Source organism: Capricornis sumatraensis, chromosome 3 (assembly GCF_032405125.1).
Source record: "Capricornis sumatraensis isolate serow.1 chromosome 3, serow.2, whole genome shotgun sequence".
Lineage (NCBI taxonomy): Eukaryota > Metazoa > Chordata > Mammalia > Artiodactyla > Bovidae > Capricornis > Capricornis sumatraensis.
In genome coordinates, this window is record NC_091071.1 from 40,102,537 (window position 1) to 40,120,474 (window position 17,938).

At 56.3% G+C, this 17,938-nt stretch overlaps 2 protein-coding genes across 2 annotated transcripts; both read right to left on the minus strand.

Moving 5' to 3' along the window:
* Positions 1-309: 309 nt before the first annotated feature.
* Positions 310-4,552, minus strand: ELOB (elongin B). The gene is made up of 4 exons (XM_068968939.1): positions 4,513-4,552; positions 4,251-4,385; positions 2,938-3,043; positions 310-682 (listed from the first exon to the last, which is right to left on the minus strand). Exons 1-4 carry the CDS (start codon positions 4,513-4,515, stop codon positions 570-572), a joined length of 357 nt encoding a protein of 118 aa, XP_068825040.1. The 5' UTR covers positions 4,516-4,552; the 3' UTR covers positions 310-569.
* Positions 4,553-11,006: 6,454 nt separating this feature from the next.
* PRSS33 (serine protease 33) lies at positions 11,007-13,877 on the minus strand. Its single transcript, XM_068968411.1, has 6 exons — positions 13,832-13,877; positions 12,985-13,035; positions 12,519-12,681; positions 11,944-12,215; positions 11,363-11,532; positions 11,007-11,165 (listed from the first exon to the last, which is right to left on the minus strand). Exons 1-6 carry the CDS (start codon positions 13,875-13,877, stop codon positions 11,007-11,009), a joined length of 861 nt encoding a protein of 286 aa, XP_068824512.1.
* Positions 13,878-17,938: the final 4,061 nt, after the last annotated feature.

Consider the following 17,938-nt stretch of genomic DNA (forward strand, 5'->3'; position numbering starts at 1 on the left):
GGAGGATACGGTTTGGGACTCCCAGGTTTTGACTCAGAAAGGACTTCGGAGGCACTGCCCCCCTTGAACCCCTAGTTCCTGGGGGGATGATGGTTTGGAACTAGCAGACCTGTGTGAGTTACACCCAGAAAGAAGGGGAGTTGAAATCAGTTGGCTCCTCTTGGCCTCCCAGTGAGGTTGTGGCCCCTCCCCCCAACTTTTCTTCACGTTTCTTAAAGGCATTTTGGTTTTTTAAAATCTGTACAGCAAGAGCAACTTTTTCTGTCAAATAAAAATGAGAAATGCAGGAATTGGGTCTACAAACTTTATTGGGAGTGGGAGGGCTAGGAGAGGAGCTGCCTCTGCTTTCTGGCTGTGTCCCCTGCCCCCAAAGGGGGGCTGCTACCCTGAAGAAACAAAGCGGAAGACCTTTCTGTCCCCAGGCTGAGAAGGCTGGGCTGGAAGAGGCTGAGGGTGGGCCACACACCAGGAAGGGGCATGCCTGACACAGGAGAGGGTGTGCAGAAAGAGGCAGCAACCAGGTGGACGCCCAAATCTTTTATTAAGGGGGGACAGTTTGGGGAGGCCTCTCACTGCACAGCCTGTTCGTTGGCGCTGCTTCCTGAGTCCTGTGGCTTCATCACGTCCGGCAGCTCAGGTGGGCTGGAGAAGGGCTCGATGCGCAGGGCCTCAAATGCCTCATCTAGGGGAGAGGAAAGGGGGCCTCGCTGGAGTTGGGGTGGCCTCCGCTGCCCTCCGCCAGCCTGGCCATGCGGGGGGCCCTCGTGCTTACTCTTATCTCCTTGAATAAGCCTCCGGGCTTATCTGCATCCACCTACAATCTCCTCCATTCCCTTCACACTTCTCCCTGCTTCGCATCATGACATTATATTGCTCCTCATGTTTCCTATGCTCCCCATGTTCCCACATCAAACTTTTTCTTGCCTTGCCCTCTGCCACTTAGAATGGCTGCTGCCTCCAGGGCATTCAGATACCACCTCTTCTCTCTTCAGAGAAACCTTCCCCAGGCACCCTATACAGTCCTTCTATGTTCCCAGCGCCCAGGACACACAACCACCAATTGGGAATGCCCTGTTTCTCATGACCACTGCTCTGCTAGGAACAGCGGGTCTCAGGAAGCTTTCCCTGTCTTGTTCTTGCTGTGACCTCAGCACAGCAAATGAACTGCACTTTTTCTTCTGCATGAAAAACCTCTCCACCTGGCTCAGGATCTCAACCAATTAGGCTCCCTACTCGGCTGAAACTGGCCTCTAGTGGAGAGAGAACCTACCAGGAGCTGGAGATGCTAAACATGCTGCGGTGCAGAAGACAACCTCCCCCAGAATCATCCAGCCCCAACGTCAGCAGTGCTAAAAGACACCTGGCCCAGCCTAATAACCAATTCATCTTCCAAGACACAAATCTGAGTCTCTTACCACCTCTCCCCATTCTTTGGAAATGGTCTGAAAGGTGCCATTTAACACCTGACATTTATCACACCTCCCTACCTAAGCAGCCACTTTGGTGGGGTGGGGAGACCACTCTCTACACAAGGAAACACCACCGCCCCCCGCCAGCCCAGAAGTGCACTTTTGTGAGTAGAAGCAGCCTGTCTTCAGTCCACAGCACAGCCCTCATCAAAATGGCTATTCCATACTTGAGGTGCTGCCACCCAAGGTGCAGTCACCACAACGTATGTCACAACTGGGGGTCATGGGGAAAACCAATCACCTCACTGCTCTGACAGTGTTCACCTGCAAGATGGCTGAGGTGCTGCCAGTCCGCAGAGTGCCTTTGTTCAAATCAGAGGAACAGATACTTTCTCTTGGATACATGCAGATACTTGCAGCCTGGCAGAACATATGTACTTTCAGCCCTCCCCTACCTGCCTCAGAGAACACCTTTAGAGAGCACCGCATCTGCCTGCCCATCACTGAGACTCAAGGGAACCCACATAAAGGCCCCTAGAACTGCCTTTTCCTGAGCACTTGTGGGGCCTGGGTGCACGAGGGCTCACCCCCTCACTGTGAGGCTGGTCCCGGCATCATACTCCTTTTTGGAGACCACACCAGTCTGGGAGGCACGGGGCATGATGTAGCTGTCCAAGGACACAGCTGCTGAGGCTTCTTCACTTGCTTTGTCCTCAGAACAGGATATTTGTGAGGCTAAAGTTAACTGAGGCTTTATGCTCCCTCCTGAGCCCTAGCTAAGATTTCTTACAAGCTACAAAAATAAACTTGTAACTTCATCCAAATTCACCAGCCCCCGAGTCTACAGCTGTGAAAAGACCCTATAACCTCTGTTCAAATTTTCAGAGACAAAGGATAAAATTTAAATCTTTTTCTTGAGAAAAAGAGATACACTGGAGCAACATAAACCACCCCCACCACTCAGGTATCTAAGCCTTGGTCAGGGTGGCACGTGGTTGAGGAGAGTAAAGGGCAGAATCCATTCTAACCTCTGCAGGCTCAGCTCACTCATCCTTAAAATGATCCTAATAAAAGTCTGCCCAGTAGAGAGATGCACCATGGAGACAGCAGGCGGCATGGCACCCAGCTCAAACAAGGTCCCGGCAGCCTGCATCTGGACTGGGGGGGTCCCCACGTGACTCCCAGCAAGACTGGACATCCAAAGCTCACAAACGGGAATAGCAGTGCTTGCCCCTCAGGGCTAGCCAGAGGACTGGACTGGACAATGGAAATAAGATGCAGACTGCAGGGCCAGGCCCTTAGTCCTCTGTAAATGTAAGCCAGTACTGTGACTAAGGATCTTTGAATCTTCCAAAAAATGGGCTTCAGTTTCCACAAGCATCTTACATCCTTCACATTGCTTCACACTATCCATTGCTTGCTTGGATGGTGTACGGGGAGACAGGGTTTAAGAGGCTTGGAGGAACAACTGCAGGCTCCCTGAACACCCCTTTCACTGGCCATTTCCACCCTGTCACTGCCCTCTCACCTGCCCTGAAGGCTAGCCCCACAGTGGCGGGGGCCTGAGGCCGTGCTGTCTGGCTGGTGAAGCCACACTCGCCCAATGTCTTGCCGTCGTCCAGAAGCTGGTCGTCCTGAGGATAGAGGATGGCAGGGTCTCAGGAGAGGCCCCAGGAGAGGCAAGTCACAAAGACTTCTCTGGTGAAGACCTACATTGAAAGTCAGAAGAGGGAAGAGACACAGCCCCAAGTAGGGCCCAGAACCACCCCAGAGTATGTAAGTTTCCAGGGCTACAGCCAAGACTTTCCATATCAGAATCTTCCAGGATAGGGCTCTGGAATCTCCCCTGCTCCCCACCCCACCCATTAACTCTAGGTGAATGCGATTCCAAGTGCCAGTTAACCAATCTGGCCACAGGTAGCTCTGGTTGCACCCCAGCTCTACCACCTTGGACAAACAGTTTCTTCTTTTTGATGCGAAGTTTTCTTATCTGTAAAATAGAAGTTATTGGAATTCCTAACTCATAGGGCAGCCAAGAGGCTTCAATGAGCAAAGGCTACACAGTGGAAGGAACTCAGGCAGCAGGAAGGGTCCTTATCACAGAAATCCCAGTAGATAAGGGAAAAAAGCCTTCACAGACAAAGGGAGTGGAGCGAAAGATCAGTTTCCAGGCAGAAGCAGATCAATGCACTTAGGTGAGCGACCTCTTGCTGCCAGACTTCAAAGAGGGGACGACACTCTGGATTGCCCCCAAAACGCCAAACCGAATAACTGCGATTGGTTTGTAAGGGGAAAGGGGGTAGGGCGCGGGGCTTTTAGAACATCACCATTAAGCTGGGGAGTAATAAACAGTTGTTGAGGGAAGAAGTGGTGGGACCTGACTCATCTCAAAACCCTCCGTTTCTTTACATTAAGGAGTGTCTGGGCCGAGGGGCGAGTGATAGGCTTTCAGAGGATTAAGAGCATCACGGCTGGAATCCTAACTCTGCCAACGACCTTGGGTTGGTCAAGTGGCCACCTCCGAGCCTCAGTTTTCTTCATGGCCGAGCTAGGAAGTCAAGAGCCGGAACGGCGCAGGGGGACCGCTGTAGGAATGAGATGAGACGCCGGCCCTCAGCGCTCAGCATAGGGTCTGGCGCGAGCCGCTCACGCCCTCCTGATGGAGAACCCCGGTGCAGCGAGCGCTATCGGGGCTTCACCTCCCCGAGTTCGAGCAACGGCCCTACGCGGGGGAGTTCCGGCCCGCGGCGGCTGGTCGCCGATGTTTACATCAACGACGCTGCCGCCGTGCGCCCACGGGCGCCTGCAGCCCCCGAGCGCCTGGAACCTACGGGACCGCACCTTGTACAGCCGCTGCTCATCCGGCGGCCGCTTGAGGATACCCTCGACGATGCGCTTCAGCTCGAACACGGTGCTCGACTCCTTGGCGTCCGTGAAGATGGTGGTCTTGTGGCGCCGGATCATAAGGAACACGTCCTGGGGGCGGCGGGCCAGCGTGAGCGCGGAGCCGGGGCCCCCCCGCGCGGCCCCGCACCCCCGCCGCCCCCGGCCCCGGCCCCGGCCCCGGCCCCGGCCCGGCGCCCCTCCCCCCGCACCCGCTCACCATCGCGGCGGCTGCCTCTCCCCCTCGACGCGCCGGCGCGGCCGCGCTCCGCCCCGTTCCCGGCAGCCCGCGCGCCGGCCCCAGCGTGCCCCGCGCCCGACGGCCCCGCCCCGTGCCGCCATTTTAAGTAATCCGCCAAGGGGGCGCTCCGACCGAGCGTCTGGCCGCCATCTTGGCGCCGTGGTGCGGGCGGGGCCGGTTGGCGGAGTGATGGAGGCGGTGGGAGTCGGGCGGAGAGCGAGCGCGGGAGGGACTGTGGGGGGTGGAGCCATCTTGGTTGTGGCAAAGGCGAGGTCCCTGTGTTGATGCAGTCACGCGGAGGCCTGGGCGCAGGTCCATCCTTCTTGCAGGGAATACGGGGCTGAAGTTCGCAAGGGTAGGGTGCCTCACGCCCCAAGGAGAATGTATGAATGATATGTCTTGGTCATCGCGGCGTCAAGACAATCACATCACAGAGAGACCTGGGCTGCCATAGACCTGTATTCATCACAGTCAGACCTGGTAGTCTGACTCATGATTATGGGACTCCCTGGTGGCCATTTTGAGGAGGTGTTAAATTCTGGATCTTTCGGCCACCTTATCAGAAAACTGTACTGTTTCCCCACCCTAGCCTAGGTTGTGAGGATTATTTAAACCAGTTTTGCGGGGCTTTGGGATTATTTAAACCAGTTTAGCGGGTCCAATAAGGACCCTTGGAAGCTGTTGTTGGTATGAGGCAGTGTGAAAGCAGCTCTTTACAGGAAACTGCCCTCAGCAGGAAGCTCTTTTCTTGTCTCTTTAGCAAAACTAAATTGTAAACAAGTTTTGAACCAGCACACACATCCCCTCCTTGAAACCATACTTTACCCATCTCTGGGCTAAGCACACCTTTCAAATTTTTAATCGCACAATATCTTGCCATATTAGTTATTTCTGCAGATCAAGAAAGGAGAAATGAAAAATTCAGCAGATGACTGATTGCTTCCCTAGCCTCTAATTCAGTAATCTGAACAAACTATGAACAAGGTAGCCTCTAGAGGAAGAGCACAAGAAGTTAACTGCATGGGTGAAACAGGAGGGAAGCAGGCAGGGCACAACCTTTGAAAGAATGACATAACCAGGGGGCATAACATAATTGATTAGAATCAAATGGGTCCAAGATGGCAGACAAGTCAAGTTGACTAGACCTTGCTTCTCAGTATAAACTAATTGTAACACAGCAGCAAGCTAATGTGAGCCACCATGACAGCTTGACCCTCAAAGACCAAAAAGTGGGCAGTGGCTCAACCCCTGGCAATCTCCAACTCCTCCCCACCAAATAGTTGGAATAATCCTCCCACTCATTAGCCTGTCCCTGGAGTAGGAAATGGCAACCCACTCCAGTATTCTTGCTGGAGAATCCCATGGACAGACTAGCCTGGCAGGCTACAGTCCATGGAGTCGCAAAGAGACACGAGTAACACATTAGCACATGAAATTACCCAACCCATAAAAGGTAACTACGTTGTGTTTCAAGACCACAACACTCACCCTCTGCGATGGCCTGCTCGCTATGGAGTGTTGTTTCTTTCTGAATAAATACATTTCTTAGCTATCACTTTGTGTCTCACTGAAGTCTTTCTGATATGAGGTTTGTTAGGTCCTGAAACCAGGTCTGTGATCTCAGTTGGAAGACTATTGGTTTTGGCTGGGTTCAAGTCCCAATCTTGTCAGTTCAAGTCCCAAGCAACGTTTTGGCTGAGTTGGAACCCCAGCACATGGGTTCAAGTTCCAATCCGAGGTAAACAGTTTCATGACAATTCTGACACCTGATCTCAAGGACTAACTGAGATTTCTTCCCTTTAAAAGTTTTTTGGGGAGGTTGAGTCCACCATCTCCCCAGATTGCCAGCATTCTGATTAAAAGTACTTTTCTTTTGCCACCAACATTTGTGAGTATGTAATTGATTTTGTGAGTGGCAAGCAGTAGGACTTCCATTCGATAACTAACTAGGCCATTGAACAGCCTAACTTGTTAGAAGCACCATGCATGGCCAAAGTTGGTGTTCAGTCTTCCCAGGCAGAAGGTGCCCTGGGCACCTATCTACTCTTCTGCCCAGGTCCACTCTGGCTCCAGAAGGGCATGTGGACTTGGTTTCCCTGTCTGGCCACCCCTCATCCCTACTAACAGCCTAGGGGTTCCTCCTTGGACACTCTCCTGTGTCGCCCCCAAAGGAGGCTTTTCTCACAACCTCTCTCAGGGAGAAGGAGAATCTCATCTGGGTCATTGCTGGCGTGTGCCAGAGAGGCATGCTGTGGCACCCAATGAGAAATGAGCCATTGATGATCCTGGATGCTGAACAGCTCAGCAGTTACTGAGGCCACAAATGGATAATTCTTTAGAGTGGGTGGAATCTGAAGATGATGCTGCTTTGGCCCTGAATCAGGTTGGTGGCTAGCCATGCAGGCTCTGGGCTCAGACCCGCTGAAATTCAAATCCTTGCTCTGGCACTGAGTGTGCAGCCTTGGGCAGTTAACCTCACCAAAGCCCAGTGTCCACCTCTCTGAAGTGGCAGAATAGCTGTTTGTAAAGTTTGTGGAGCCTTACTGTAAGGAGATGGGGGGCGGGGTGTCCCTGAAAAAAGAGAACCTGGTGTGGTTTTATCAGCAGAAGAGAAGCCATTTCTGGCCTGGGCCATTTTGTGATCTGCGCCTGGCCTCAATGCAACCCCCTTCCTGAATGTGCACGTACCCTTAGCTTAAAACTCCCCCAATGCTGCTGTCCAGGGAGACACTGCTTTGGAAGAGATACCCAAAGTGCTTGCCTCACTTGCTGCAAATAATATAAATCCTCACTTCTTGGTTGTATCTTTTTGCTCAATACCCACCAAGAAGCAAACCCAGCTTTTGGGTAATATTACCAAGAGTTAGCACTCAATAAATATAGATGTTTCCTAAGCTATAGCCATAGTTATAATTTTTGACTTCTGACCTCTGGCTCCTCAGGAGTCCTCTGAAGCCCCTTTCCTTCCTGGGTCTCCTCCCTCCCTAGGCCTCAAGGCAGCCCTTCCCCTCACATGGGATCTCTGTGCACCCTATGGTGCTGTGGTGGGTGGTTGGTTGCAGGAGGTAACTTCCATCCTCAGGTCAATGAGTACAATGACACCTCCTGCAGGGAGAATGGGGTCAGGAGAGGCTTGAAAGAGGTGTAGAGGCTCAGCCCCCAGCTCCTAGCTCTGTAGCTGGGTGCAGACCCTCCTCCAGATGGCAGGTGAGGCAGCTGGCCAGCTGCTCTTGCTTCCCTGCACAGGAAGTCCTCCCGGGTCCTTTCTGCCTTGTTGCTTCAGCCACTCAAAGCTCACCATGGAGACACTCCCTGGCTTCTAAACTAAGCGTGTAGGGTCTCAGCTGGTGGACCTTCTCCTTTGCTCTATTTACATTTCTTAAAATGTTATTAATAAATAGCAATTGTCAGGGACTTCCTGGTGGTCCAGTGCCTAAGACTGTGTGCTCCCCATGCAGGGAGCTGGGGGCTCGCAGGTGGCTCAGTGGTAAAGAACCACCTGCCAATGCAGGGGATATAAGAGATTAATACCTGGGTCAGGAAGATGCCCTGGAGGAGGGAATGGCAACCCACTCCAGTATTCTTGCCTGGAGAATCCCAAGGACAGAGGAGCCTGGCGGACTACAGTCCATGGGTTCACAAAGAGTTGGACATGACTGAAGTGACTCAGCACGCACGCACTGGGTTTGATTCCCTGGTTAGGGAACTAGATCCCACACGCCGCAACTAAGACCCAGCACAGCGAAACAAACAAAACACATATTAAAAATAAATAGTAATTGTCAATCACTGCTAGTTACTAGTGTGTCTTTCATTTGCAGCATTTTACAACTATTTTCTATAAGGGAAGTGACACAACTCACTGTGGAATTTGAATTGATGGCCCAGATTCAAATCTGGCTTCACCTCTTGCCTGCTGTGGGTCGTGGGGCACATAACCTAGCCTCTCGGGGCCTGTTTCCCCATTCATGAAACGGGAACACCTCCCGAGTATTCAGAGATCAGTTGAGAGCCCACCGATGCCTGGCACAACCCGCATGCTTGCTGGGCAGAACTGAGTCATTTTGACTCTCCCAACAGCCATAATGGGGCAGATGTTACCAGGTCAGATCACAGATGGGGAAACAGGTGCATCAGTACTTCTGGGAGAGGCTGGGCCATCTGGCTGCAGTGCTACCAACTGGAGCAGGTGAACGGCTAAAAAATACTTGCATGGACAGGAGCCCAGTGTCCTGTCCTCGGCAAGAGTGGTTCTCAGGACTACTCTGAAAGCCCCTCTTGGCAGGTCAGGCTGGCTTTCTGAGGCCTGCGGGGACGGGATGCAGTGTGAGACTGATGCTGGGCCCAGTCCACCTGTCACACACCCACTCTGGCCTCACTGACCTTGCTGATAGGCGGGATGCAGTGACGCAGGGTGCTGTGCCACTGACCCTGCGGGGCACAGAGGAGCAGTGTAACGTGCAGTACAACTCCTGAGCCCTTGTGCTCTAGATCGCGAGAGCCACAGCTGTGCCCTAGAGCCCTTGCTCTGCAGCAAGAGAAGCCACCACAAGGGGAAGCTCAAGTACTGCAACCAGGGAAAGACTGTACAGCAATGAACGCCCACCACAGCCACAATTTAAATAAATAAATAAATAATATAAATTATATAGTAATAAGTTATATAGTAATAAATTATATATATATATATATACACACACACACACACAAAATAAACACTGAGCTCTGAATGGGGACCCATTACTTTGATCATGGCAGGCCCAAGACTGAGGTACCCTGGCTCTCAGTCCCTGGCTTGTTCTGGTCTCAATGCCTTGGGAGGCGTCTTGAGGATGTTCTCTTGGCGGGCCCCATGCTGAGGGCGGGATGGGAGGACAGCCAGCATTGCCCAGCCGGGGCTACTAGGGCCCCACTGCGATGTGCTCACAGCCTTTCACCTGGCCCGCTACAGCCAACCTCTGCCCCGATGGATGGTGCTCAGCCTAGCGGGGAGGCGGCAGCCTGGAGGTCCCTCGTTGTTCACAGACCCACCCTCTCTCCCAGTCGGGTCTGGCCGAGCAGTGACCACCTGCTGCAGTCACTTTTTCCCCTGGGAGAAAACGAAATAAAAAGGAGGGGGAGTTCCCTGGCGGTGCAGTGGTGGGGACTCAGTACTTTCACCACAGAGGGCATGGGTTCAATCCCTGGTTGGGGAACTAAGATCCCATAAGACACACGGAGTGGCAGAAAAAGGAAAGAAAAGGGAGGGAGCCATGTCTCAGGCCTGCATGGGGGCAGCTGCACTTGGCCCCATCCAGCCAGGCTACCCCTTCAGGGATAGCCTTCCTTGCCCCCCTGCCCCCCTTGCCCCTGTCAGTTCCAAAGGTTGGAGTTTCTAGGTTTTGTTCAGGTTCTTGTTCTTTCTGCTGCTCTAGAAACTGAGCTCTGTCTATACAGACGGATGACCCTTGGCCTGGGGGTGAGATGGCAGAGAGGGGCAAGGACGCCAGGTGCCAGCACGTGAGCGTGGTCAGGGAGCTGAAAGGGCCTAGTCCGGTCTCCAGGTGCAGGCGGGGAAGGGAGGTCCTGGGCCGGGAAGCCCCAGACCCAGCCAGGGCATGGAATGGGGGAGTGGCAGAAAAAGCTAAGGACAGCAGAAGGGCCCCTCTTGGGAGAGGGCATGATGCCAAGTGCCCCAGACTCCTGAATGTATGGGAAGGCCAGGTCTGGTGGCCGCCACCTGCCTCCTGGGGCACCTTCACTACAGTGGGGCAAAATATGAGTTTTCTACTGCTACAGCAGATGACTACAGACACAGCAGCTTAAACACTAATTTATTAAATCACAACTCTGTGGGTGGGCTCAGCGGGGTTCCTGTTCAGGGTCTCACCAGGCTGAAACCAAGGGCATAGACTTTCAGGGCTCTGGTCTGCAGGCTGGGGGAGGAGTTGTTGGCTTCCAAGCCTGTTCAGGTTATTGGCCAGATCTGGTCCCTTGCAGTTGTCGTCACGCCGAGGCGCTCCTTTCCCTACTGGCTGTTGGCCAGGGGCCACCCTCAGCTCCTCACCACGTGGCCCCTCCATCTTCAAAGCTAGCAATGGACAATCACCTCTTTGGGGTTGGGTACTGGTCCCATTTGTATTTCTCTGACTCCTTCCGGAAAAGAGGGGCACGCAGACCAGACTCAGCACTGACTCACTTGCCTGTCTTTGGGTGCCCTGGCTGGAGTTCAGGAGGGTAAATATGAGCAGGAAGGGAACAGAGGGAATGTGAGACCCATAGACACACGGGAGGCTCCTGGAGGAGGGTTGGCAACTCGCATTTGGTGAGCTCCACGGAGGATGCCAGGGACAGACAGACAAATGGATGGATGGGTGGGTCCTTGGCTTTATCAGGCCTCTGAGCCTTCAGTCAGAGGGTGAGGGATGTGTCAGTCCCCAGACAGACCGGGCAGCCAAGGGACCCCAGAGTCTGGCTTCGGGTCAGTCACTGCATCAGATGTTGAGGTGAGCCTGAATCCAGGGGCTGTAAGTGGCCACACTGGTATAGACCCCTGGACGGTTGGGCAAGGCACAGCCCTTGCCCCAGCTCACCACACCCACCAGGACCCAGCGCCCAGACTTCATGCAGACCAGGGGTCCTCCAGAGTCACCCTGCAGGAGAAAGGAGAGCTTAGGTCCCAGCCCCCCAGGGACTCTGGGTCCCAGGCTGCCATCCCTCAGTGGTGCCTCTGGGTCGGGGTTCAGCACACTGAGCCTGGAGGTGGTACATCCTGGGTCCCAGGTTCTAAGGAGGTAGGGTGCTGGCCACAGGGGTGTGGGCTCCAGACGTTCCAGGCAGCTTCTCGAACCTGGCAGGCATCCTTCTGGCCCCTGACATAGCCGGCGCACAGGCTCCCCGGCAGCACTATGTGTTCGACCCGGGGCACATTGGTGCCCAGGTGGTAGAGGTGGTCACAGGTGCGAGCATCCAGCAGTGGCACTCTCACTCCCTGCAAGGGTCGCCACTCCGGGAGTGGCACTGGAGGAGAAGGGGGAGGTCTAAGAGGTGGCAGAGACTTCTCAGGTGGCACTAGTGGTAAAGAACCCGCCTGCCAATGTAGGAGACTTAAGAGATGTGAGTTTGATCCCCGGGTTGGGAAGATCTTCTGGAGGAGGGCATGGCAACCCATTCCAGTATTTTTGCCTGGAGTATCCCATGGAACGAGGAGTCTGGTGGGCTACAGTCCATGGGGTTGCAAGAGTCAGACACCCAGGAAGAGCCCGCAGACGATGAGGTGGAAAGGAGGTATTGGTGGGAAAATCCTCACCTGCCAGCCCAGGGCTCCCTGGCCGTACAGAGAGGATGTCTGGGTCCCTGGAGGTCAGAGTGAGCTGGGGAGAGAGCCTCTGGCCCGCCCCCAGTGCCCCCTTGCCCTGCCCTCTGCCTCACCTCCTGGGCGGAGGCTGCCCCAGCCAGTGACCCAGCAGGGTGTGCCAGGCGGCGGGCGGGCCCCAGGCTCCGGCAGGCAGACGGGCTGGACGCGGGTGCTCAAGGGTGTTGGGCGGCGCAGCAGCAGCAGCGCCAGGTCCCCGTGGGCCCCGTCCTCCGAGTAGTCCGGGGGCAGTAGCACCCTCCGCACCGGCGCCAGGAGAGCAGGGGGCGAGCTGGGACCCAGGTGCAGCGCCCCGAGGCGCACGCGGTACTCAGCGGGCACCGCCTTCCTGCGTGACGGGGGCGCTAGGTCTAATTAAGGCAGCTTCCCCTCCAGCCCTGGAGCGGTCGTCCCCGTCGCCCTCTCTCTCAGAGCCCGGGGTGAGACCTGTGCGAAGTCTGGGCGCGGGGTCCCGGTGGGTGTGGGACGCTGGAGCAAGGGCTGTGCCCTGCCCAACCGCCCGGGGGTCTGTACCAACGTGGCCACTTACAGCCCCCGAATCCAAGACCTTCCCTGGGTCTTGATCCACCCGCCCCGGCCTGGCAAATCTCGACGCGGAGCCCTAGGGGGCGGGGCCCGGCTGCCTGCTGACCTGGGAAAGCAGTGTGCCGCCGTCAGCACCCACTGCGGGGCGATGAGCGAGCCCCCGCACACGTGCGCCCCGCGGTGCTGGATGCTCGCCTGCCACGGCCACTCTCCGGCCCTGGCGTCCCGGCCGCCCACGATACGACTGGACACCCGAGGCTGCCCACACGCTGGGAGGACAAGGGGACTGGGGGTGGGCAGAGCAGTAGGGGCCGCGGAGGCGGGTGGGGGCGGGGTTAGGGAGGGGTGGGGCCAGGGAGGCGGGTGGGGGCGGGGCTAGGGAGAGGTGGGGCCGGGGAGGCGGGTGGGGCCGGGGAGGCGGGTGGGGCCGGGGAGGCGGGTGGGGCCGGGGAGGCGGGTGGGGCCGGGGAGGCGGGTGGGGCCGGGGAGGCGGGTGGGGCCGGGGAGGCGGGTGGGGCCGGGGAGGCGGGTGGGGCCGGGGAGGCGGGTGGGGCCGGGGTTATGGTAGGCACAGGGGGTTTCCGCGGCTTTCTTACCTTTAGTTGCCAGGGTCCCGGCTGCTCCTGGAGGTGGAAGCAGGGAAGGGACTGGATTACGGGTCTGGTGTCAGGTAACGGGGTGACGGGGAGGGCGGTCACAGATTAGGAAGGAGGGTAGAATGAATATGTCGCACTGACTTGATGCCAGATTTTTGTGCAATCGGCTACCAGGATTAAACCCTCCCCAGAGCCCTGTGAGGTGGGGACTTACACCGATTACACAGATGAGCACAACCAGATTTGGAGAGCCCAAGGTCAGTGACAGAGAGAACTTGAACTCTTGGAGCCAGTAGTGCGGGTGTGCTAGGTCACTTCAGTCGTGTCTGACTCTATTCAACCCCAGGGACTGTAGCCCGCTAGTCTCTGTCCATGGGATTCTCCAGGCAAGAATGCTGGAGTGGGTTGCCATTTCCTTCTCCAGGGGATCTTCCTCACCCAGGGACCGAACCTGCGTCTCCTGTGGCTCCTGCATTGAGGCAGACTCTACCGCTGAATCACTGGGGAAGCTCTGGAGCCAAGAATAGGATGCCTGAACTTCCCTGGTGGTCCAGTGGTTAAGAATCCGCCTCCCAGTGTGGATTGGGAGACAGGTTCAATCCCTGGTCGGGGAAGATCCTACATGCAACGAGAGAAGACACAGCAGTGAAAAGCCCACTTGTGGCAGCTAGAGAAAGTCTGGAAGGAGCAAGGAAGACCCAGTGCAGCCAAAAATAGAAAAAAAGAGTAGGATGCCTTAGAGTGCTCTAGAGGAAGCAGGAAGGCTGGGCAGATGGAAGCCAAAGCTCCTGTGGTCAGCACCCCCAGCCCCGCCCCCACTCACCCAGCAGCAGTAGGAGCAGGACCTGGAGGGAGGAAGCCCACTTCATTCTGTCTTCAGGGCTGGGCCCGGTAAGGGTGGTGCTGCCCAGGACTAGCCTGGCTGGAGCCTGCCGAGAGAAGAGGAGGATCTAGCCCCTCCACCCACCCTGAGCTCCTTTTGTCTTCCTTCAGACCCTGGTTGGTCCCAGACCTAGCCCTGTGGCCCAGGCTCTATGCCCTATGCCCAGGCCCCAGGGACCACCCCTGCCCCCTCAAGTGCTGCACGATTTGGGCACCTTAGGTCTCCATGCAAGCCCTGGAGCCCAGCCCCTCCCCCATCTTGTATTTCCCTGATAGGTGCCCCCAACCCTGTTCTCCACAGACCCTGCATTCTTTTCTCACCCTTGCAGCTGGTGTCTCCCTGCTAACTGGGCTGGGGGAGGATCTGGGGGCTTAAAGAGCCAGGAGAGGGGTGGGGGGCAGGAGGTAATTAAGGAGGTCAGGGCGGGGCTGCGGCTTCTTCAGTCCAGCCTTGAACAAAGATGCTTTGAGCAGTGCTTTTGCTGCAGCAGGAAAGGGACACTGGAGTTTCTCGAAGGAAGCCTGGCTTGGGCCAGGGTGCACGGAACTGGGGCTGGGAGCCTGAGTCCAGCCAGGCAAGGGTGGAGTGTGGGGGTGGGGTACACGGGATGGGGTGGGGTGGGGGCCTGGACTGCTCCCACCTCCTGGAAAGGCTTCAGAACCTCCTTTTACCAAGTCAGTGACCCCTCCAGCTGCCATCCACTTGGTTCCCCCTCCTGGGGGCCGTCCTGTCCAGCACACCCCTTCCTTGGCCGTGTCCCAGAAGGAGGTGATGTGTGACAGGGGAGATCTGATTCGTACCTGTTTGTCTCCCCTCTGTGAGGCAGGGTCTGGGTCTTTGTCCCTGTTTTAGCTCAGGCTGCCAGGACAGAACACTGCAGTGTCCGTCGCTCAGTCGTGTCCAACTCTCTGCGACCCCATGGTCTGTCCACGGAATGCTCCAGGCAAGAATACTGGAGTGGTTTGCCACTGCCTTCTCCAGGGGATCTTCCCAATCCAGGGATCGAACCCGGGTCTCCTGCATGGGAGGTAGATTCTTTACCGTCTGAGCCCACAGACTAGGGGCTTAAGTTCCATTCTGGAGGCTGGACGTCCAAGAATAAGGAACTGGCCAGATGGGAGCCTCTTCTCTTGGCTTGTAGAGGGCTGCCCTGCCATCTCACTGAATGATCACATAGCCTTCTCTTTGTGTCTGCTGGGCATGAGGGGTAGTGGGGGAAGGTGCTGCTGTCTTTTTTTCTTTTCTGGTTGTGCTCTGTGGCGTGCAGGATCTTAGTCCCCTGACCAAGGATTGAACCCAGGCCCCCAGCAGTGGAAGCATGGAGTCCTAACCACTGTACTGCCAGGGAAGTCCCCTGGTGTCTCTCTCTCTCTCTCTCTCTTTTTTTTTTAAATTATTTATTTATTTATTGGCTGTACCGGGTCTTAGTTGTGGCATGTGGGATCTAGTTCCCTGACCAGGGTTCGAATCTGGGCCCCCTGCATTGGGAGCTCAGAGTCCCAGCCACTGGACCATTTCTGCTGCTGCTGCTGCTGCTAAGTCGCTTCAGTCGTGTCCAACTCTGTGTGACCCCATAGACGGCAGCCCACCAGGCTCCCCCGTCCCTGGGATTCTCTAGGCAAGAACACTGGAGTCGGTTGCCATTTCCTTCTCCAATGCATGGAAGTGAAAAGTGAAAGTGAAGTCGCTCAGTCGTGTCAGACTCTTAGCAACTCCCATGGACTGCAGCCCACCAGGCTCCTCCATCCATGGGATTTTCCAGGCAAGAGTACTGGAGTGGGGTGCCATTGCCTTTTCCGTATCTCTTTCTATAAGGACACTAATAAGTCTAGCCTATGACTTCATTTAATTACTTCTGGAGTCATTGGGGTTAAAGATTCAAAGTATAAATTTTGGAAAGTTCACAGATGTTCTTCCTAGGTGGCTCAGTGGTAAAGAACCCACCTGTCATGAAGGAGACGCAGGAGACACAGGTTCCATCCCTGGGTCAGGAAGATCCCCTGGAGGAGGAAACGGTAACCCACTCCAGTATTTTTGCCTGGAGAATCCCAGGGACAGAGGATCCTGGTGGGTTACAGTCCACGGGATCTCGAAGAGTCAGACACGACTGAGAGGCTGAGCACATGCCCAAATATCCAGTCCCCACTGGCAAGAGCGGTGCCAGCACAGAGTGGGCACTGAGTGCTTGGGAGTAAGTGGAAGGGGCCAGTAGGTGTAGGGGGTGGCGAGGGTGAAGGGGACGAACGAGGGGACCTAGGGGTGAACCAGCCCCAGCCCTTCCACACAAAGCAAGGGAGGGCGGCCTCGGGCCTGACTTCCACTGTCCATGTTCCGGGACCAGGCTGAAGCCCACGCTCCAGCCTCCGGAGCTGGTTTGTGGAACGTCGTCCCTCCCACCCTCGAAACCTTGGGAGAGTTTCCTCTTCTGTAAAACCCGCCCCCCGGGTGGTTGCAACAGTTAACCATGTTAGCCCTCGCAGAGCCTGGAACCATGCCCGGCTGATGGAAATGCTCTGGAAGGGCCAGGAGAATAAAAGCAGCACCCTCCCTGAGGTGCTGACCTTGGTTGCCCTGGATCCAGCCGCCACTGGAGGCCTTGGCTGCAGTGGAGCCAACTGGGCAGAGCTAGGGTAGCTGGAGAGGCTGGTGGGACGGAGGGTGACCCAGGACCCTGGGGACACACAGCTGTCTCCGGGGACTTGGGCCATACCTTGAGAGGGGGTTCACTGGAAGGCTGAATGCCCAGTCCAGTGAGGGAGCTGCGGGGGCCTCTACCTGTTGCAATTTGGAGGCCTGGAGGACATTTGAGGGCAAGGACCTTGAAACAAATTCCCACCGAGGAACTGGCTTATGGTGGGAGGATCTGGAACTGGTTGACTAACGGGCGATCAAACCTGAGGGGAGTAGGAAGAGAACCCCTTCCCTGGGGTTCACCCCAACCCAGCCCCCTGTCTCAGATTGAGAAACTGAGGCACAGGCCCCTGCTGGCCCACATGCCCTCAGGCCCACCCCAGAGTCACCCTGCACAAACAGCCCCCGGACAAATGTCATCTACTTGCCCGTCTCACCACCCTCCTGGGGCCACAGCTGAGTCAGCCCCAGCTTTCTCTGCTGCCGGACCTGCCCCAACTCTCAGGTATGGGCAAATGACCCAGACGGGGCCAGCATCCCACCATGGCCCCCAGGTAACAGTGATGGGTCAAGAGGCGACATGTGACCCCAGACCAGCCAATCAGAATCCTTCCCTGAGATTTTCACCCTGCAGGATGACCACTGGGACCCGGGCAGGGGACGCCACGACTGCAGCCACAGGCAAGGACTCTCCGCCGGCCTGAGAGCCTGGAATCTTCTGGACTGAGGAAGAGTGCCCTGTAGAGTTGGAGCTCCTCATTCCAGCCATCCTTGTGCTCGGAGGGCTGCCCTGTATCCTTCTAAACCAACTCTCCTTCACTCATGCTGGTTCTAAGGGATCCTGCTGCTTACCACCAAAGTCTTTAAGTGCCAAAGATGAAAACAAAGTTACATTCAACAAAGGTGGAGGGGAGGTGCCCCCGAGCCGGCTGCCCTGCCAGTGTGTTTCAGGATGGCGGCACCCAGCCTGCCGCCTGCAGCACGGGACTCGTCTCTGATGAGTACCCAACCCTGCTCTTGGCCAGACCCCCAGGCACCCTGCAGACCTGGCAGCAAATGAGGTGGTGGGGGGTGGCCTTCCTGGGACCCAGGTGTTTTCCCACTGATATCCCAGCACAACCCGGGCCCTCTGGGAGGGCTGCAGCCTGAGCCCACCTGATGCCGACCCCAACAACCAGAGTCATGCAAGGAGGAAGAATGGTGTGGGGCGAGCCGGGCCACAGGGAGGGGTGTGCTGTGGCACCAGGCCGGGCTGAGTGGCCCTGAACAGGACGCTATGGGGAACGTGCGCCTGGCCGGGCTTGACGGTATTTCTGTAGACAAGACTGTCACGCAGGCACTAGGCCAGCAGAGGTTACTCGGCCTACTGCTGGAGGAGCAGCCGTAACACCCCGCCAGGCAGGCCTCCGGGGCAGT